The 21,819-nt window shown below is 50.9% G+C and overlaps 1 protein-coding gene across 1 annotated transcript in view; it reads right to left on the reverse strand.

Moving 5' to 3' along the window:
* Positions 1-21,819, reverse strand: part of IGDCC4 (immunoglobulin superfamily DCC subclass member 4) — a 44,444-nt gene that overhangs the window by 13,111 nt on the left and 9,514 nt on the right. The window contains exons 2-9 of the mRNA XM_064361441.1: positions 18,203-18,553; positions 17,383-17,524; positions 8,714-8,850; positions 7,230-7,370; positions 3,363-3,518; positions 2,321-2,734; positions 1,657-1,821; positions 967-1,104 (exon numbers count right to left, since the gene is read on the reverse strand). Of these exons, the coding sequence (XP_064217511.1) occupies positions 967-1,104; positions 1,657-1,821; positions 2,321-2,734; positions 3,363-3,518; positions 7,230-7,370; positions 8,714-8,850; positions 17,383-17,524; positions 18,203-18,553 (1,644 nt within the window). The remainder of the gene's footprint in view (positions 1-966; positions 1,105-1,656; positions 1,822-2,320; positions 2,735-3,362; positions 3,519-7,229; positions 7,371-8,713; positions 8,851-17,382; positions 17,525-18,202; positions 18,554-21,819) is intronic.

Raw genomic sequence — 21,819 nt, forward strand, 5'->3', positions numbered from 1 at the left:
GCAGGCTTTCCCCGCTTCCCCCAGAGCTGGCAATGACCACCGCCTGCCAACACACACACACAGGATGCAGACACAAGGGGCTGGCCATGAAGGCCGGGAAGCACTGCCTGGCTTCCAGAGCCCTGAGGGCCACCATGGTCCTCATCCTTCCCTCCTGCCTGACCCTGCCCCCAGTTCCTCAGACACTTTTCTTCTCCTAACTTTTAATCTTTTTCTTTCTTCCTTTCTTTCTTTTTTTCTGAGACAGTTTTGCTCTGTCGCTCAGATGGGAGCACAATGGCACAATCACAGCTCCCTGCAGCCTTGAATTCCTGGGCTCAAGTGATCCTCCCACCTCAGCCCCCTGCAAGTAACTGGGACCACAGGTGCATGCCACCACACCCTGCTAAGTTTTAGTTTTTTTTCTTGTAGATATGAGGGTCTCACTATATTGCCCAGGCTGGCCTCAAACCCCTGTGCTTAAGTAATTCTCCTGCCTTGATGTCCCAAAGTGCTGGAATTACAGGCATCGGCCACTGGGCCCAGCCTTTATCCCTTTCATTATGTCCCCCACATTACCTATATCTGCTCTTACACATCCTCCCCTATGCCCCATTTTCCCATTCCCACAAGCATACCTTCTACCTCCCAACCCCACATCTGCTTTTTGAGCTGGAAGGGACTCCAGAGATAACCTAGGTTACTGGCCTCATTTCCCAGATAAGGAAACTGAAGCAGGGACTCAATAGGATTACACACTGCAGATGGGGTGGGGTGAGAGCCCAGGCCTCCCTCTGCCTTGAGCTAGTCCCCTCTGTCTTCCCTTTTCATTCCTGCCCACACCCCTCTTTTTGAGGTTCACCCTTCCCCAACCCCTACTCTGCTTCCTTTCCTCTGACTCCCCTACCCTGCTCAGGTCTCCAGCAGCCCTGACTACTCTTCACATTGATCATTCTTAGCCATGCCTGGGTCCCGCCCCCCACTCACCTTCCTTTCCCAAACCATATTCTATCTTGTACTTCACCACCTGCCCATTGCTCAGGCTTGGGGGCAGGGGCAGCCAGGCCACCGTGATGTCCGAGGGGGTGGGGCTGGACAGGGAGAGCTGGGGTGCTGCACTGGGGACTGAGACAGAATAACATCAGCGTGAGCTCTGCTCCACCGACGTGGAAGGTGAGGCTCAGGAGCAGTCAGAGACTTGCCTGGGTCACACAGTAAGTCAGAAGTAGGCCAGGACCAGGATCTGAGGGAGGAAAGGGAGCTTCTCAGGGGAGCCCCCAAGCTGAACGGTGAGGGGACATCTTTCCCACCCTGAAGCTGGAAAAAGGCTTGGAGCACAATCTTCCTCGTCTAACAGGTTAATGTCACTGGCCCCTACCCCAGCTGGATGGCACATAGGTGTCAGGGAGAAGAACTGCATGACACACAGAATCATCACAAGACCTGGGCTCAAGTCCCAGCTGAACTACTGACCTTGGGCAAGTCACTCTCATTTTCTGGGTCTCAGCTTTCCCAACTGTAAACTGAGGAGAAGAACCCCTGCCCACTTTCTTACAGGGCACAAAAGATGACGTGAGCAAGTAACAATGCCTTTACATTAGTAAAGAGAAGGCAAGCTCCCATCCCCAGGGAATCCTCTTTCCCACAAGCTGCCCATTGCTGGTTCAGAGGCCCTACCATCATCCAGTGTGTGCACCAGTGCTGGGGTGGAGGTGCGGCTGGCCCCCAGCTGGGAGTAGGCCACCACGTAGAACTCATAATCTGTGTTGGGTTCCAGGTCCCGAACCTGTAGTTCCGTGGTGTCGTTGTTCACTGCAAACTGGTATTCCACATTGTGCATGCCTGGCGACACAGGGGACAAGGGGACTGTCATAGTGCCATCCCCAGTGCTGGCCAGCTGGAGTCTGTCTAGGAATCCTTCATATTGTCCCGGTGTCTGTTTATAGCTAAATCATCCCAGATAATCTGAGCTGGAGTGTATAAAATCCCTCAGCTTCCTGTCTCACTCTATGAATCCCTCCACTGGTTAGGGGTGCTTTCTGGAAATGACCCCCCCATCTGCAGTTAGTTAACTGGGGTGGCAGGTGGCTGCATGAACGTCCTCTTCCTCCTCTCTCATAACAAATGTGGCTGAGGGAAGCAGCAGCCCTTCCAGCACCAGTTGGAAACCATATGCGGTAGGTAATCCACACCTATGTGGGTCTCTCCTACAGGCTCCTACTCCAGCCCATCCTCCCTGCAGAAGTACCCATCAGGCAACCTTTCAGCATCCGACCTGAACCCCTCCCCGATGAGCCCCGCCTGCGCCTGAGCTGGTGCATCCCGCCCCCAGCCAACTTACCCCGAGCCTTCTGATAGTGGAGAGAGAAGCCGATGATCTGCTCGCTGTACAGCTCGGGCCGCTCCCAGGCCACCAACACAGCGGAGCTGCTCAGTGGCGTAGCCGTGACCCGTGTGGGGGCGCTGGGCAGGCCCTCGCGCACCACCACGACCAGCGACGCGGCAGCGCACGCCGTTCCCGCGCTGTTCTCAGCCACGCACTGGTAGTAGCCGGCGTCCTGCAGGCCGATCTGTGTGATGACCAGGCTGCCGCCGCCGCCCTGGACCCTGACGCGCCCGTTGGGCCGCAGCGGCACCCCGTCATGCAGCCAGCGTAGCGCCGGCCGCGGATCCCCCGACGCGCGGCACACGAAGCGCGCAGTGCTCGCCCGCGTCCGCGACAGCCCCTCGGGTGCCTGGGAGATGGCTGGAGCCGCTAGGGGCACGAGGGGCGACGCTGAGAGCTCTGCTCCTCCCCGCCCAGTACCCCAACCCGGCCCCCCACCGCCCTCCCCCGCTCCCCTTTCAATCACTCTAACCTCTCCCTGATTCACCCTCCCCAAACTACTCCCGCTCAGCGCAGACCTACCCCTTCTTCCCCCCATTTACCCCAGCCCCACAACCACCATTCTCTTTCTCTCCCAAAACTGTCCCCAGGCCTCCTCAGCCTCCCCTAAATACCGCTCCTCCCGGATCTAACCGCACCCCTAACTTATCCATCTCCTTCCTCCTGCCCTCCAAGGTCTCCCACACCTACCAGATCTACCATGCCCCCCAGATCACTATCTCCCCAATAACCCCAGTCCTACCTCCCCCCACAACCACCTGCGCCAGGCCCTAATCACCCCTCTTCCTCCATCCCTGCTCAACTCTCCCCACTCCGTTTTCCAGTTACCTTGTCCCCATCCCTCGCCCCACCCCCGCCTCACTAGGGACTCGTTCCACGAGTTAGTCCTCCAGGAGTGCACCTGAGTCCCCCCAGCACACCCACCCGTGCACCTCCCCCTGCCCTATTCGCCCCGGCCCCAGCTAACCCGCTCCCTCCGCCCTTCGGCCCGCCTCACCCAGCACGCGGAGCTCGGCGGAGGCAGTGGCGAAGTCGCGCGTGAGGGGCTTGTTAGCTCGGCAGAGGTAGATGCCAGAGTGCCGGGGCTGCGCGTGGGCGATTAGTAGGTTGGTGCGGCCCAGGACGACGACATCCGCGGAGATGGGCTTCCCGTCTGGGGAAGGAGAGGGAGATGCGCTGGAGGGGATGCCAGGGACTGTCCCTCCATCCAATCTTCGGGCTTCAGGAACACTTTGCCCCGGGTAAAGTGGGCACAACCGTCCCTGGTCCGAATCTCATTTTTTCCTCTTGCTAGCCCCTGGACTCTCTGAGCCCTGCAGTCTCCATCTGTAAGGGGAGCTAGCCCTTACCTGGAAGAGTTTCCATGTGGGTGGAAAGAGTGTGAGAACCCCTGGCACAGTGCAGGGGTTAAGGTCGGATGCTGAAATGTTGCCTGATGGGTACTTCTGCAGGGAGGATGGGGTGGGGTAGGAGCCCATAGGAGAGACCCACATATTAATAATAGGTGTGAGGCCGGTCGCCTGCTGGGAGCTCGGACATGCCCACCCCCCTCCCTCGCCGGGAGCTCGGACATGCCCACCCCCGCTCCCCACCTAGAAACCACGTCACCACTCCACGCCCACTTCTGCACTCAGCACGCAAATCTGCACTCGGCACTGGCCTCTGCACTCAGCACCTTGCCGACCACTGAAGAACCCCGCCAAAATTTAAAAGAAGCCCCGCCAGAACCTGCCCAGTAGCATTTTGCCCCGTCCAGGTCCCACTCCCCCTGGGCGGCCCACTCACCAGAAATCCCACCTACCTGCCAATGGCAGCTTGCCCCCGCCCACGTCCTGCTTCCCTACAACCAATCAGAATGCCTCCACTCTCTATAAAATCCCGCCCAAGAGGAGTCAAGCATGACTTCTCTGGCCTCTCCTGTCGGACCGCAGAACCTCACCCAGGAGCTGATTAAATTTCTTTATTTCCATAACTGGCCTCAGTATACTGGTGCATAAACATTTTTTATGTCTGAGTGTCGGAGTGTTTTCTGCATCTATTTTTTTCTTAGTTTTCTATGGTAAACATGTACAACCTTTGCAGTCAGAAAACAAAACAGCCAGATGCGGTGGCTCACACCTGTAATCCCAGCACTTTGGGAGGCCAAGGTGGGTGGATCACTTGAGGTCATGAGTTCGAAACCAGCCCGGCTAACATGGCAAAACCCCATCTCTACTAAAAACACAAAAATTAGCCAGTCATGCTGGCACACACCTGTAATCCCAGCTACTCAGGAGGCTAAGGCAGGAGAATCGTTTGAACCCAGCAGGAAGAGGTTGCAGTGAGCTGACATTGCACCACTGCCCTCCAGCCTGGGTGACAGAATGAAACTCCGGCTCAAAAAAGAAAGGAAAGAAGAAAAGAAAAGAAAAGAAGGGCCAGGCGCGGTGGCTCAAGCCTGTAATCCCAGCACTTTGGGAGGCCGAGGTGGGTGGATCACGAGGCCAAGAGATCGAGACCATCCTGGTCAACATGGTGAAACCCCGTCTCTACTAATACAAAAAATTAGCTGGGCATGGTGGCGCGTGCCTGTAATCCCAGCTACTCAGGAGGCTGAGGCAGGAGAATTGCCTGAACCCAGGAGGCGGAGGTTGCGGTGAGCCGAGATCATGCCATTGCACTCCAGCCTGGGTAACGAGCAAAAAACTCTGTCTCAAAAAAAAAAAGAAAAGAAAAGAAGGAGGGAAGGAGGGAGGGGGGGAGACAGAGAGAGAGAGAGAGAGAGAGAGAAGAAAGAAAGAAAGGAAAGAAAGAAAGAAAGACAAAAACAAAAACACCCATGCCCTGCCCCTTCCCTGACTTAGTGGAGTAAGTTCCTGGGAAGAGAGCAGTGCTTGGGGTCAGGAATGAAGCTCCTTTCCAGCCCTTCTCTTCCTGGGTGTCAGGATCCTCTGGGACAGCAATTCTCAAATCCTTACTGTGCACACGAATCACAGATTAGCAGGTTGTTAAGATGTAGAGGCCTGAGGCAGGACCCCAGATTCTGCATTTCTAAATAGTCCTAGGTAGTAGACCCAAAAACTACACGTTCAGATGGAGCACTGGGCGCAGTGATTCATGCTTGTGATCCCAGCACTTTGGGAGGCCAAAATGGGCATATCCCTTGAGCCTAGGAGTTTGATTCATGCCTGCACAACATATAGAAACCCTGTCTCTTTTCTCTTTCTTTTCTTTTCTTTTTTTTTGAAATGGAGTTTTGCTCTTGTTGCCCAGACTGGAGTGCAATGGCATGATCTCAGCTTACCGCAACCTCCACTTTTTTTCTAAAATAGTAGAAACCCTGTCTCTACAAAAAAAATATGGGCATAATGGCACATGCCTGTAGTCCCAACTACTCAGGAGGCTGAGGTAGGAGGATCACCTGAGCCGGCAAAAGGTGAGGCTGCAGTGAGCTGTGATTACACCACTGCACTCCAGCCTAAGTGACAGGCTCAAAAAAAAAAAAAAAAAAAAAAAAAAGATCATGACTCTCCAGGGTGAAGAAAGGAGTCTACAGTTTTGTTTTGTTATTTTTTTTTTCATGCAATCCTACAGATAGGAATGGAGATCAGGAGTCTACAGTTTTAACAAGTCCCCTAGGCGACCCTGATGCACGGTCAGGAATTAAGAAGTATTGACATTAGAACTTCTAGATGACACCACAAGTTTATCCCAGTAATACGAGGATTCTGCTGGCCCCCTAAGTAGGCAAGTGTCACAGGTCTAATGAGGCAGAGCAGGTCAGATAAGTGCAAAAATGCCAGTGCTGTCGTATTTCATCAGCTCAGTGATGGGTACGTATTAATAGCTATTCAATTCATTTTCTTTAAACTATATCTATCTATGAAATATGATATATAAACTTATTTTTAAACAATACGTATAGGGTAATAGAATGAGTTGGGGAAAGGAGTAAAGAAAACCGGATTTAAAACTTACTTCTGCCAAGTCACTTTTTAACAACAAATGGAAACAAAAATAACCCTTGCTTTCTTACTACAGGATTATAGGAAGTAGCATACCAGAAAGAGAACAGACTCAAAAGCTTGGGTCCTGGCTCTTTCACCTGCCTCTCTGAGCCTCAGTTTCCTCATCTGCCCATTAGGAATAATAGTTCTGGCCCCTACTGTCCCCAGAGGGCTCTTGGAGGCTCTCACAGGAGAGCAGGTGTGAAAGTGTTCAGAAGACTGCTCATGACCTTTGGCCCAGTGCTGGCGTTACCCTGCTGGCATCTGCAGTCACTCAGTGGCACTTCTCACTTGCAGCCTGATACTGTCAGACCTGTCTTCACTGATGTGTGTTTTCTCCCCTTCACAAGACAATTAGTTCAGAGGGCAGGGTCCCCTCTCTCCGTATTTTGTTCACTGTGTCCAGCATGATGCCAGGCACACAAAGGCAACAGCATGCTGGGGTGGACCCAGAGCTGGCCTTGTAGTTACATGGCCCAGCAGAGGGGTCTGGTTCCACCCGACTCACTGGCTGTGCAGCACCTTCCCAGCTCTCAAGTACTCACTTGTAACTCTGTTGTGAGGAACAGAAATATGTAAGGTGGAGAGCCTAGTCCAGCACCTGCCCTCAGGAGGGCTGCAATAACCATTCTGTAAGTGGCAGCCTGGAAGTGCTTTTGTAAAGCACATGCTGCACAGAGTGATGATAAAGCCTGTCCAGGTTCCCAGCGCAACCTCTGGCCCTGTACACCACAGCCAGCCCTGGGAAAGGCGTTCCTGCCACACCAGAAGGCTGATGACCACTGACGGGTCACCCATAAATCCCCCCGACTTAGGGGTATATGAGATGCCACATTCCTCCCTTCCCATGCCCTCCACCTTCCACTCCCTCCACTCACCTTTTCGGACCCAGGACACAAGAGGGGTGGGGTCACCTGAGGCCACACATTCCATCACCACAATCTGGCCAGACACCACCGTGGTGTTCTCTGGGGCTGCTATGATGACCACGCCCTGCCCCGTGGTGGATGCCAGGGACCCTGGAGAAAAGACAGGCCAGCAGGCAGCCTTACCATTAGGTATTTGCCATGCAATACCTCGCCTGAGGCTCACAGTAACCTGGTGAGGTGGTACGAGGGGCAGCAGCAATGGTTCCATCTGTCAGATGGGGGAAGGTGGCCATAAAATTCAGCAGGGCTGGGACTGGACCTCTAAGCTCTTTCTTTTGGAGCCAGAAGAATTGCCTGAGCTTCAGCTCAGCACCAGAGAAATGATTAGACAGACCCACGCCTACTTCCATTCTTCTCTCCCAAATGCAGCCCACCCTCTAGGCAGAGGACTGTCACAGGGTCATGGGCAAAGCACCAGACTTGGAGTCAACGGTCATAGTTTCTAGTTCCAGCACTGCCATTAATGCACTGGGTGACCTTAGGCAAATCCCTTCTCCAAAGGGCCTTGGATTCCCCAGTGGAAAAGGCAGACAGTGGGCTTGAGTTTCTGCCTGCATGGCAGCTCCCTAAACCCTGATTTCCTGCCAAGTTCTCCATGTGGCCCTGGCCCCCTGGGTGGAGTGGTGAATATCTGGATTGTCCAGCAGGTGGAGGCAGAGACCCCCAGAACAGGAGGGAGAGGCCACCCGACTGGGAGCAGCCCACCAGCTAAGCCCAGGAGGAACAGGGTGCGGAGGCGAGTGGGAGGTGGAAGGGATGTCTGGCAAAGGGAAGCAAGGGAGGGCCCTGGGGGAGGTCTGAAGTGAGATCTGTTGAGCACCTGCCAGGGGCCAGGCACTTTCCATTCTCATCTCAAGGACTCTCCGAGCCTCTCCGGGCTGGACATTTGATGAGCCCAGGGTCACGCAGATGGTGAGCACAGGAGCCAGGATTCAAACCAGGTTTTTCCAACCCCAAAGCCTGTGCCTACTCTATCACACTGGGGCAAGAGCGCTAGGCCACAGGGAGCCAGATTTGCAGGGCACAGAAAGCAAAGAGGGACGAATCCCCCAGTGCCTGAACCCCGTAGTGATTACAGAAGGGTGGGAGAGAAAGGGGCAAGGACCAGGGCTTCCAGGCACAGACACCCCCTCAGATGCCCCGCCTCCCCACCTCTGCCCCCAGCCTTTGATGCTCCATCCAACCTGAGGGCACACAGGCTCTGTATGAAGAGAAGCCTCGCACTGGAGTCCGGGGTCTTGTGTTCCAGCCCAGTTCTTCTCCACTTTGCTGGGTGGCAGTGCCCTCTCTGGGCTTCATCACCTCACTTGTCAATGGGACTAACACCCATCACCTACTTGAAGGCAAGGCTTGGACCTCTTGAGGTCCCTCCCAGCTCTGAAGTGGCTGGCTCCAGAAACCCCAAGGTTTGCCCACCCAGCCAGCCTCCTTACCTCTGCGGGCCACACTGAGTAAGGCATCCTGGCTGAAGCGCTGGTGAGCTGAGTTGGTGGCCACACAGCGGTAGGAGCCGGCATCACCCTCCTGAACATCCAGGATCTGAAGGATGCCGTTGGGAAGCGTGATGAGCCTTGGGAAGAGGAGAGCGGGCAACTGTGAGGTGGGCAGAGTGTCCCCAGGGAGGGTGGCTCATGGTAAAAGAAATGCAAATTAAAACTCTAAGATACCATTTTCACCTGTTAGATTGGTGAAAATCAGAAGGCTTAATAACACTCCATGTGGGCCAGGTGCAGTGGCTCACGCCCGTAATCCCAGCACTTTGGGAGGCTGAGGTGGGTGGATCACGAGGTCAGGAGTTTAAAACCAGCCTGGCCAACATGGTGAAACTCCGTCTCTCTAAAAATACTAAAATTTGCTGGGCATGGCGGCGCATGCCTGTAGTCTCAGCTACTCCGGAGGCGGAGGCAGGAGAATCACTTGAACCCGGGAAGCAGAGGTTGCAGTGAGTTGAGACTATGCCATTGCACACCAGCCTGGGCGACAGAGCGAGACTCCGTCTCAAAAAAAAAAAAAAAAAGGAAAAGAAAAATAACACTCCATGTGGATGAGGGAATGGGGGAAGGCACTCCTGCCTTGAGAGTGGCCCTGCCTCTACACCATCTGTCTAGGGCATGTTGGTGATATCTCAACATCAAAACTTCTATGGCTCTATCCCACAGATACTCTCAGATGTGTGCACGAGAGAACGTGTCAAACGATACTCCAGCACTGTCTGGAATAGCAAACGGCTGGAGACAACCCAAGTGTCCGTCTGCAGGGTGGGAACGGGCTAAATTGGTTTGGGTACATTCGCACAATGGAATGCTAGGCAGCTGCTAAAAAGGAGGCAGCTCCGTGTGTGCTGATAGAGGGCCACCTGCAAATGTGTTCTAGTACAAAACAGTACGTGTCGGGGCATGGAGGCTTCTATGCTTGCGTATACATTGAGTGTTCCTGGTAATGGTGGTTGTCTCTGGGAAGGGGACCTGGGATCCAGGGGACTGAGGGTGGAAAGGACTGACTTTTTATTATATATCTTTCTATACAGTTTGAATTTTTTTTTTTTTTTTTTTGAGACAGAGTTTTGTTCTTGTTGCCCAGGCTGAAGTGCGGTGGGGCGATCTCGGCTCACCGCAACCTCTGCCTCCCGAGTTCAAACGATTCTCCTGCCTCAGCCTCCCGCATAGCTGGGATTACAGGCGCATGCCAACATACCCGGCTAATTTTGTATTTTTAGTAGAGACGGGGTTTCTCCATGTTGCTCAGGGTGGTCTCTAACTCCTGACCTCAGGTGATCCGCCTGCCTCAGCCTCCCAAAGTGCTGGGATTACAGGTGTGAGCCACCACGCCCATCACACTTTGAATTTTTTTTACCCCTTGCCCATATTACCTTCTCCCTCCCTTGATAAAATACTCTTTATTTGCATTATCTCATGTGACCCTCAAAACAGGTCCAAGACATAGAGGGGGTCACAACCTCCATCTTACTAGTGAAAAATAGGCTCAGAGGGAGAAGGGTGTTTTCTTTGGGTCTCACAGATGGAGCAGAGTGAAAACTTGAACCTGAGTCTTTTGGTGCCACATGTCATATTCATCCCACCTGCCTGTCTCAGCAGCCATTGGATGGCTGAGAATGCCCTTGGAGGGAATGTGGTCTACAAGCAGACCCAGTCAACACGTACGTTACTTAGAAGGGGTGTGATGGATGAGGGTGTACCCTGTCTTCTGGGTTACAGAGGTAGAAAGGTCCACAGACCTTCCTTAAGAAATGATGTAATCTGGGATAGGGAGGTCTCCATGAGGGTTGGGATGGTGGGGGACCGGAGTGGGCTCTGATCTAAGCAGGGGGTAAGTGGGTCCTTTGGAATCCTCCAACTGGGATCCCTGCAGGGTCAGCTCCAGGTTGAGAGTCCTAGTTTCTCAACAGAGCAAACGGTGCTGGCCTCTGGGATGTAGGCTGGGCCAGGGTCAGAGAGGGAAGGGGGTAGTTGTGTGCCTGGTGGAGATCCCTTAGCTCATGGGGAAGTGGGGTGTGAAAAAATCTAAACATGGGAGAAGAGAAGTAGCTCAAAGGCTGGGGGGAAGAAGAACATTGTAAACAGAGGCCTACAAACCTGCTGTGTCCCAGAGACTTATACGACTTAGAGAAAAAAACATAAACCTGCCCCACTCTTTCCTGCACAGCACAGGCAAACCCACCTCTGCCCCAGCCTCTCACCCCCAGCTCCAATAGCTGTCTACCTAAGTGCTGAGGCAGAGTGAAAGGGAGAGGAGGCAAGTGTGGCTGGAGGGAAATCCTGGGCCAGGACCCAGTCTGCTGCCAGAGAAGAACTGATGGGAAAGGACAAACTGGGGAAGGACAAGCAGAACCCACCTAGGAAACACCATCCATCTAACGTGCTCTGCCTCCAAGACCCGTCTTTCTCCTCTTTTCCTCCCTTGGTCTAGAGAGCTGACTATGCTGCTGGGAACTGCCTGCACTTCCTAACCCGTGTTTCCAGGTCTTCCCAGGGAAATATGTGCTCTGAGTACTCAAGAGCTAGTCTCTCCTTTGAAAAAATAACATTTCCTTAATTATGTGTGTTGAATGAATGGACAAATGAATAAATGAATAATTCCTTTCCCCAGATATGGTGCTACTGCCGCAGCCAGTGAAGGCAAGCCGGAACCACTTTCAGTGTTCATTTAAAATCTTTTCTGGCCGGGCACTTTGGGAGGCATAGGCAGGCGGCTTGCTTGAGCCCAGGAGTTGGAGATCAGCCTGGGCAACATGGGCAAAACCCAGTCTCTACAAAAAACACAAAAATTTGCCAGGCATGGTGGCGCACACCTGTAGTTCCAACTATATAGGAGGCTGAAGTAGGAAGGTCACTTAAGCCCAGGAGGTAGAGGCTGCAGTGAGCGGTGATTGTGTGACTGCACTCCAACCTGGGCGGCAGAGTGAGACCCTGACTCAAAAAAAACCTTCTGCTTTGCCAAAATGTGTTTTTAGAAGCTGTGTCCTTGGAAAGATGTTCAAGATATATTAGTGGGGGAAAAAAGTCAAAAAACAGTGTTTATGAAAAAATTCTATTTTTAGAAAATAGACAAAAGTTATGTTAGGATGGTTATACACAGAAGAAGTCACAGCTGACAATGCCTGTGTGGTTTATGTTTCTGTAGGAGTGGGATTCCCAGGGACTCTTATTTATTGTGCTTTTTAAGTTTTTTTTGTTGGTTTTTTTTTTGAGACAGAGCCTTGCTCTGTCGTCAGGCTGGAGTGCAGTGGCACAATCTCAACTCACTGCTACCTCCATTTCCCGGGTTCAAGTGATTCTCCTGCCTCACCTTTCCGAGTAGCTGGGATTACAGGTGCGCACCACCACGCCCAGCTAATTTTTGTATTTTTAGTAAAGATGGGATTTCACCATGTTGGCCAAGATGGTCTTGCTGGGATTACAGGCGTGAACCACCTCGCCTGGCCTTAAGCATCTTTTTTTTTTTTCAATAAATATATATCAGGAAATATAAAATTTGTAAAATGTAAATTGCTAATAGTCTGTTCCCATGTACACTTTGTTTTGTAACTTGGGCTCTAACACAGAAGCACTGTGACGTGGTGGAGAGGACTGGTTTCAGTGTGTGATTTTAGCGAGGGACATTCCATACCTGAGCCACAGTTTCTCATCTGAAAAGTCTGTCAGATAATTCCTGTCCTGCCTACTTCACAACCCTGACCCTCCTCATGTGTTCTGAGCTCACATCAGATAATAGACAGAAACATATTTATGAATTGCAAGGTCTAAGCACATGTTTACAATAGTGTAACCCATATATATGTTTCAAAAGACTGCAAGGAAGCGCTCAAATTGGTAATAGCTGTGTTCAGTCAGTAGGTGACTTTTTACCCCTTTCTGTAAAGTTGATATACTTTACCATGTTAAAAGAAATTCAAATTTCAAATAAAATAAAAGCTACTTGTAGAATGAAAAGCAATCTCAATTCAAAAGGGAGGGATTATTCTTTTTTCAACCTCAAACCCAAGTCTGCTGCCTCTCCCTACAAAAGGCCACTTGGGCCCTGGATTAAAGAACACAGAAGAAATGATGCAGCTGCTCTGAATTTCCCAAGGGCGACAGAGTCCCCTTCCTAAGCCCTTGAGATCCACCCAGGGCGAGGGGATACTGGCTGGGAGTCACATGAGATTGACAGAAATGGTAGCCACTGGGAGACGGTAGGGCAGAAGCCCATGTTATTTAAGTCCCTTAGTTCCACGTTTCTTAAAATATGAGTGGGCCAGACGCAGCGGTTCACGTCTGTAATCCCAGCACTTTGGGAGGCCAAGGTGGGTGGATCACCTGAGGTCAGGAGTTCAAGACCAGCCTGGCCAATATGGCGAAACTGTCTCTACTAAAAATACAAAAATTAGCCGGGTGTGGTGGTGGACACCTGTAATCCCAGCTACTTGGGAGGCTGAGGCAGGAGAATGGCTTGAACCCGGGAGGCAGAGGTTGGAGTGAGCCAAGATGGAGCCATCGCACTCCAGCCTGGGAGACAAGAGCGAAACTCCATCTCAAAAAAAAAAAAAAGTGAGTGAATGGTGATAACAAAATGATTTCAAGTGGATCCAGATACATGGCTTTTTATCCTAGAAGTTATATTATTCATTTTTATGGCTATCTTCTATTTATGGCAAGCGTTGCTGGTTTTCCATTTTATTCCAGTGAGATAATGTTTCCTTTTAATATGTGTTAAAGTTACAAAAGAGTGAGTTGACATAAAGAAAATTATTAAGTGATTGTATAAATGGTATCAGCATGGTCACAATTATGAAGGTGATTTGTGAATGCCTGGGATTCGGGAAACATTGCTCTCATTGATTACTGGTTCCCATGGAAGGAAAATTATCCCCTATTATTAGAAATTAGTATAAGTACCAGGGAATTGCCCTGGGGTCTAGTCGTTACCATCACTTCCAAACTAAGCACACATACCCCGATGCAGCGTGTTTATTAGCTGCACATGTGCACGCACTACACCAAGGCCTATGGTCTCCTTCAAACCACTGGGCTGAGTTTATGAATAGCATATTTGTGCATGCACTATATCTGGGCATGTGTAAAAATACATAGCTTGGGCATAATCAAGTTGCTGTTTTAGACATTTCTTTATTCCCCCCCACACAATGTGCCGGGACATGTAAGCCCAGCTTATTTATAGATGAGGATCATTTTTCAGAGGACTTGGGGGCAATCACTCCCAGAGTCCAGAAACTGGCAGCTCTGGCCTCCTGGGTTAGGTTTATGGCTTCGTGGGATGACGCCTGAGCTAGATGTTTCGGGGGGGAGGTCTGAAACCCACTGGTTTGCTGAGAAACTTTGGGGAATTAACTTCGTTTCTCCCAGCCACAGTTAGACTATAGATTTCTAAACTCATCTTTAAGTTTTTAAAAAATTAAAGTTATAATGTGATATAAACTTCTTCAGATCTCGCAAGTTTCTCACCTAACCACCAAATGACACCTACCAGAGGCCTGTGTATCCCCCACACAGGGCACTGAAGTTTGGCGCTGAGTACTAAGCTGTGTGACCTGGGGCAAGCTATTTCTGCCTCTGGTCCTCCAATCCCTCATTTAACAATCCAGATAAAAATACCCACCATATTCCTATGTACAGACCTGGAAGGATGTTTATTGTGTGGTAAGTGAAAAAAAAAAATTAAAGTTGCAATATAATCCCACTTTTGGTTTTGAAAAAGAAAAGATGATTCAACAAAAACCTAGTATGAACAATATAATTAATTTTTTTTTGAGATGGAGTCTTCCTCTGTCACCCAGGCTGGAGTGGCATGGCACCATCTCAGCTCATTGCGATGTCTGCCTCCTGGGTTCTCCCACCTCAGTCTCCCAAGTAGCTGGGATTGCAGGTGCCCGCCACCGTGCCTGGCTAATTTTTGTATTTTTAGTAGAGACGGGGTTTCACCATGTTGGCCAGGCTGGTCTTGAACTCCTACTTCAGGTGAGCCACCTGCCTCAGCACCCCACAAAGTGCTGGGATTACAGGCATGAGCCACTGTATCTGGCCTAAATTTTGTATTTTTTGAGAGATGACATTTTGCCGTATTGCCCAGGTTGGTTTCTAACTCCTGAGCTCAAGCAATCCACCTGCCCTGGGCTCCCAAAGTGTTGGGAATACAGGCAAGAGCCACCGTGCCCAGTCATATTAATATGAATTTTTAAAATACATCTGCTAGGAATATAAATTAAAAGTAAATAAGCCAGATGTGGTGGCTCACGCCTGTAATCCCAGCACTCTGGAAGGCCAAGGAGGGCGAATCATGAGATCAGGAGTTTGAGACCAGCCTGACCAACATGGTGAAACCCCATCTCTACTAAAAATACCAAAAAAATTAGCTGGGCATGGTGGCATGCACCTGTAATCCCAGCTCTTCAAGAGGCTGAGGAGGGAGAATTGCTTGAACTCAGAAGGTGGAGGTTGCAGTGAGCCAAGATAGCGCCACTGCACTCCAGCCTGGGAGACAGAGCAAGACTCCATCTCAAACGAACAAACAAAAAAGGAAATAGAGGAAAATGTGAAAATAAGAAATACCTACCTTAAGGGAGATTGGAAGAATTAAGTGAGAAAATATATGTAAAAGACTGAGCACAGTGCCTGGCCCAAGGTATGCTTCCATTAAGTGGCTCATGTTGTGACTTTCAACATGGGGAGATTTTGCTGCCCTCTGCTACCCCTCTGGGGGCCATCAGGAGTAGGCTCTCGCTTGGTTCTCACTTCCCCAGCTCATCTGCTTTGGGTTCATGGAACTCCCAGGAGGTACCCATTATCACACAGTGGTGAGAGGCCCCACATTTAGAAAGGCACAGAACTTAAAATGTCAGTGTTAGAAAGGCTGGGTCAGCATTTCCCAGGGTTCACTCTCTAGAATGCTCGTTCGTGGGATGTTAAGGGCTTCCTGGGCAATTGAGCGTAGGAAGTGCTTGGTTAAACAGGTCAACGGGATCCTCAGTACAGCACTTCTCAGGGCCTTGCCAACTCCAGGAGGGAGATTTACAGGCAGTTTCCTGTTCTTATTTGATCATAGGATACTTCATTCAAGAAGAATTTAAAGGGACTAACGTTCTACAGAAACCACACTTTGGGAAACCGCGATCTAAATCAACTTTCGCTTCCCCCTTCGTTTTACAGGTGGGAGGAGAATAGGCTGGGTGAGAAGTGACTCTCCGAGGACCAGTGGGGCTAAGCCATCACCAGAGCCAACAAGATCGCTCTTTTTTTTTTTGAGATGAGGTCTCCATGTGTCACCCAGGCTGGCTGGAATGCAGTGGCACTATCACAGCTCATGGCAGCCTCTACCGCCTGGGCTCAAGTGATCTCTCTCAGCCTCCCAAGTAGCAGGGACCACAGGCGCTGCACCATCACACTGGGCTAATTTTTGTATTTTTTATAGAGACAGGGTCTCGATGTTTTGCACAGGCTGGTCTTGAACTCCTGGGTTCAAGCGATCCTCCTACTTCATCCTCCCAAAATGTTCGGATTACAGGCATGAGCCACCACGCCCGGCCACAATCTCTTATGTATGGACCTCTCATCCTCTTCCTCCCTCACAACTGTCCTGTGGCTTTTCTACCCCGAAGTTTCTCCTACACCCCAGTTTCTCCTACACTGCATCCTTACTTACACATGGGCAAAAGTCAGAGGAGCTGAGACAACGCAACACAGGCAACGGAAAGTTGGTTCCAGGGGAGAAGGGGCAGTGTTTCAGAGCCTGAGGAACCCCACTTCCACCAGGATGGGAGAAGGATCTAGCTGGTAACTACAGCTCCTGAGATATAGGGAGAGGACTGCAGGGTGGCTGGGAAAGGACTTTGGAGCCACATTTCCAAAGATAGGTAAAAATCTAGGGGGTGATGACTGAGTCATGAGACCAACTCAGAGACCACAGATGCAAAGGAGCTTTGTGGTTTCTTGTCACGCTGCAGACACATCTACACCTACCCAGGAATCCACAAGAGGGATGGAGTCCTGGGTCTAGCCTTGGCTTCCCTTCCGCCCTGGAAGCTCTTCCCTGGGATCTCTCTACTCATCCATTCATTGCCTTTACAGGGAAAGAGGAGAGTGAAATAGGAAAGACTCTACAACACACTTCTCAGAGGGCTGCGCCCCACTGGATGGAATTGAGAGAGGAAGAGAAGTGATGCTTCTGGAGTGGAAACTCTGGAGGAACCCTGAAGAGAGAAAACCTTCCTGGCAGCCTCGGGGAGCCCTCAACAAACAGCCAACATTCTGCCAATGGCTCACGGCACGGCTTGGGATAAACCACAGCTCCTCTCTGGCCCTCAGTCTCCACAATAAAGCATCTGCTTGGATCAGATGTGCTGGGAAGGACTCTACCACTACCCCCACCCAGGTTCCACAGCTCAATGGGTGGCTTTCCTCCCAGGGAGAAAGACTTCTTGTCCAATTTCTCTTTGGGACCAGACATGAGCCAGGAGTCAGGCGGTGGTTGACTCTCAGGTCAGTTTAGGGAAATGCAGCTCCCCTGACTCCAAGAATCTCAGCTCTGAGTCACCCTAGAGCCCTCACTGCCCTGTCTACTGGGACCCGCTGCCCTACAGGGCACTCACCGAGGCTCTTCAGGCAATGTCACCTGGTTCTTCTCCCAAGTAATGATGGGAGCTGGCAGCCCTTCAATGCGGCACTTGAAGCGAGCTGTCCCATTCTCCTCCACCGTCTGAGACTCCGGGTGCAGAGAGAAGTCTGCGAGTGCTGGGGACAGTGAGTGAGACACAGGCAGGGAGAGAGGGAGGCCACAGCAAGCACAAACAGTGAAACACAGCCGCACGGAGACACAGAAACACAGCCATAGGAACACACAGCAGAGCCAATTCAGACCGAGGGAGACACAAGAAGTGGTGATTAGTGGTCAGATGCTGCTGGCAGAATGAATCCCAAAGCCCCCCTGCCCAACATCACCATGATGGTCAAACCATACAGTAAGATGCACATTTCTTCTGGCTGGAAAGTGATTTCACGGTGATCTGTGTCACCTGAGGGCCCCCTAAGGGGTAAGGCTGGAGTGTGGGGTATGACTCCACACGTTCCACCTGCCGTGCAGGCAGGAGCTCCCTTAGGAGGCAGCTTTGTGCCTCCAACACGAAGCGGGCACTCTGGCAGGCTCCCGGAGGAGAGCACAAGTGCAGACTCTAGGACTCAGAGGGAAAGAAAGGAGAGGGAACAGGCGAGTGGAGAAGAAGTGGGAAGGTTACAGAATACCAAAGAACGAAGATAGACAATACCAGGAAGAGGCCTATTGAGCAAGATGGGAGGCAGGGAAAGGAGGAGTGGGCTTAAGAGAGAGGCATTTGTGCAAGTGACTAACTGCAGATCCCACTTCGCAAACCCCAGGCCTAGGTCTCAGCCTCAGCCCCCAACGCGAGCACTTACTGGCGAGCTTGACGACAGTAGCCTGGCTGGCCAGCACTCCGAGGGGGCCGTGGACGAAGCACGAATAGCTGCCTTCGATGACCCCCACAGCCTTGGGGACCGCCTCGTCACTGCCATTGGGTGCTAGTGGCTGGGACAGCCACAGGGAACCATTGGGCAGCAGGTGTAGGTGATCGTGCTCCAGCAGGGTGTCCCCGTCCTTGATCCAGATCACCCTGGTGGGGTGTCCGGCGGCAGCAGCACCCAGGCTACAGTTCAGCACTGTAGCCTGCTCTGGGCCCAGGATCACTTGCAGCGGCCCCACTCCACAGCTCAGCTCCACAGTCGTCTCCTGGGGCAACAGCAGCTCCCCTGCAAGGAGGAGCACAGAGCCATCTGTGTGTGTCCCCCACCTCTCTCACAGCCTCTGCTCCTGAGCCACCCACCCAGGGGCTGGGGCAAATCAAGGAGAAAGACCTGGTCTGGATCCCGGCTCTCCCCTTACTACCTGTGACCTTGGACAAACTGCTGCACTTCTCTGTGCCTGTCTTCCCCTGCTGCCCAGTTTCCTCATAGCAGCATTATTCATACTGGCCAAAGAGTGGAAACAAGCCAAATGCCCATCCCCTGATGAATGGACAACTACATCACTCAGCCATCCAAAGGAACAAAGTACTGATGCATGCTACAAGGTGGATGAACCCTGAAAAGCTGACGCTAGGTGAAGCGAGCCAGTCATAAGATGCCACATTTTGCATGATCTCATTTCTATGAAATGCCCAGAGGAGGCAAATTCATAAAGACGGAAAGTGGATTAATGATTGTTAGTGACTGGGGGGAGGAAGGACAGGGAGTGACTACTAATGAGTAGAGGGTTTCTTTTGGGGTGAAGAAAATGTTCTAGAATTAGTGGCTGTGGTTGCACAACCTTGTGAATATGAATATACTAAAAATCATGCCGGGCGTGGTGGTTCATGCCTGTAATCCCAGCACTTCGGGAGGCTGAGGCAGTAGGATCACGAGGTCCTAGATTGAGACCATTCTGGTCAACACAGTGAAACCCTGTCTTTACCCAAAAAAAAATACAACAATTAGCTGGGCGTGATGGCACACACCTGTAGTCACAGCTACTCAGGAGTCTGAGGCAGGAGAATCGCTTGAATCTGGGAGGCAGAGGGTTGCAGTGAGCCGAGATCACATCACTGCACTCCAGCCTGGTGACAGAGTGAGACTCCCTTTCAAAAAAAAAAAAAAAAACAGCCAAAAAAAAAAAAACCACTGAGTCAAACACTGTAAAGGATGAATTTTGTAGTATGTTCATTGTATCTAAATTTAGATAAAAAAAAAACCACTGAGTCAAACACTGTAAAGGGTGAATTTTGTAGTATGTTCATTGTATCTAAATTTAAAAAGACCAGCCTGGGTAACACAGAGACCTCATCTCTACAGATAATTTAAAAAGCTAGCTGTGCATGGTGGCATGCACCTGTGGTCTCAGCTACTCAGGAGGCTGAGGCAGGGAGGATCATCTGAGCCTGAGCTCGAGGCTACAGTGAGCCATGATCACACCATTGCACTCCAGCCTGGGTGGCAGAGTAAGACTCTGCCTCAGAAAAATAAAAAAAAGCATAGCAATTCCTTTATTATAGGGGTGTTGTAAGCATTAAATGAGATGATGTGTGAGAAAAGAATATAGCACAGTGCCTGACACAGAATGGGGGCTCAGTTGTGTCATTCCCTACCCTGGAACCTAAAAGATCATATTGATCATTATTACCCAATCAAAAATACGCCACTGGAGGCCAGGCATGGCGGCTCACACCTGCAATCCCAACACTTTGTGAGGTTGAGGGCCAAGGCAGGAGGACTGCTTAAGCCCAGGAGTTTCAGACCAGCCTGGGTAACTTAGGGAGATCTCATCACTACAAAAAAAAAAATTTTTTTTTTTTAATTAGCCAGGCATGGTGGGAGGATCCCATGAGCCCAGAAGGTCAAGGCTGAAGTGATCTGTGATTGTGCCACTGTACTCTAGCCTGGATAATAGAGTGAGATCCTGTCTAAAAAAAAAAATATATATATATATATACACACACACACACACACACATATATAGATCTGCTTCTGTCTCTACATATATGCACACACACACACACACAAACACCCCACAGGCTAGCAAAATACTGTAGCCAAGAAACATTTAAAATGTATAAGTGTGAGAAAGTGTGCATGAATACTATATATTTTGAATAAAGAAAACAAAAATAAGTCCCAGCTGGTTGGGGAAGCCAACGGGCTGAAGGGAAGTCAGACATCTCCCCTTCCCGGACAATGAACAAGGAAAGCAGATCCTGCTGGGAATTGTCAAGTGCCCCAGGTAGGGACTAGACTCAAGCTGGATTCAGAGCCAGCATGAGAGGAGGCTCCCATGGCTCATTCCAGGCGCTGGCAGCCCACAGCCTCGTCTGTCGTGGTGACTGGAGAGGCTCGACACTCCCTGCAGCTAATTTCCCCAAGGCCACGTGGGAGCCCAGAGCCAAGACTCAGGTCTCCTGACTCAATCCAGGGTTCTTTCTTCTCTCAAGGCCCCAGAAGAGCCTACAGACCTCAACACTGCCCTTGCCACAAAGGGAAGAGTGAGGAGACAGTAGAGGAAGGGAATGCCACCCCAGGGTCAAGGCAAAAACACACAAAGCCCAGTGTTTATTTGAACCAAGATTTCAGCAGGGCCCAGCCACCATTATTCACAGACAAAAGGTTGGTTCTCCCTGTTGTGTCTCCCAGAAGGTTGACTTGCTACCTCCTTGTCTTATAAAAGCTCAATGGCCCATCCCTTCTTAGCCTCTGATCTGACTCCTTACTTCAAGGCAGAATGGCATGTCTGAGAGTAACCAGGGACAGCGTTTGGGACAATGGCCCATGCTCATTACAAGGCAGGTGTGGGCTGACAGAACCACAGGGGAACGTGCACAAAACAACGGCAAGGAATCAGGAGCCCCTCGGTTCTAGGTGCAGCTCCATCACAGTCTAGCCACGTGGTTTCGGCCCAGTCACTTCCCCTTCTGGGCCCCAGCTTACTGGAATATAGCAGGTGACCTCTGATTCTATGATTCTACGACCTATGATTCTATAACCTATGATTCTATGATTATCATTACTCTATGAACTATGATTCTATAATAATTATAATTCTATGAACTATGATTCTGTGATCATTCACTGACATGGACACACCTATTCCTGAACAAACATAAAACACCATTACGACCACATACAAATTGGTAAACGTAGCTCTGCACCCCTGAACACATGGACCTCAGTCTCTGCCACACTCGTCAACACCTGGACACTCGGGCAACACTCAGTGAGTCTCCAGACTCCCTTCCCACCACCTCCAAAGAGGAACAAGACTGCGGGGAGAAGAGCAGTGAGCACTGGGTGAAATAAAGCCAGGGCAGAAGCCCGGGATCTGGCGTTGCAGTGTGAAGCGTGGACGGACAGACAGGACCTGACCTGGGCCTTTCTCAATTCATCAGACAGGTCCTGCTGAACACCTCTGGCTGCACAATCAGCCTTAGCAGGGAGAAGCCGCCCCTGCCCTCACCAAGTTTCCATTCTAACTGGGGAAACCAATCTGGCAT

Source organism: Aotus nancymaae, unplaced genomic scaffold (assembly GCF_030222135.1).
Source record: "Aotus nancymaae isolate 86718 unplaced genomic scaffold, 86718_ANA_hifiasm-v0.15.2.pri h1tg000041l, whole genome shotgun sequence".
NCBI lineage: Eukaryota > Metazoa > Chordata > Mammalia > Primates > Aotidae > Aotus > Aotus nancymaae.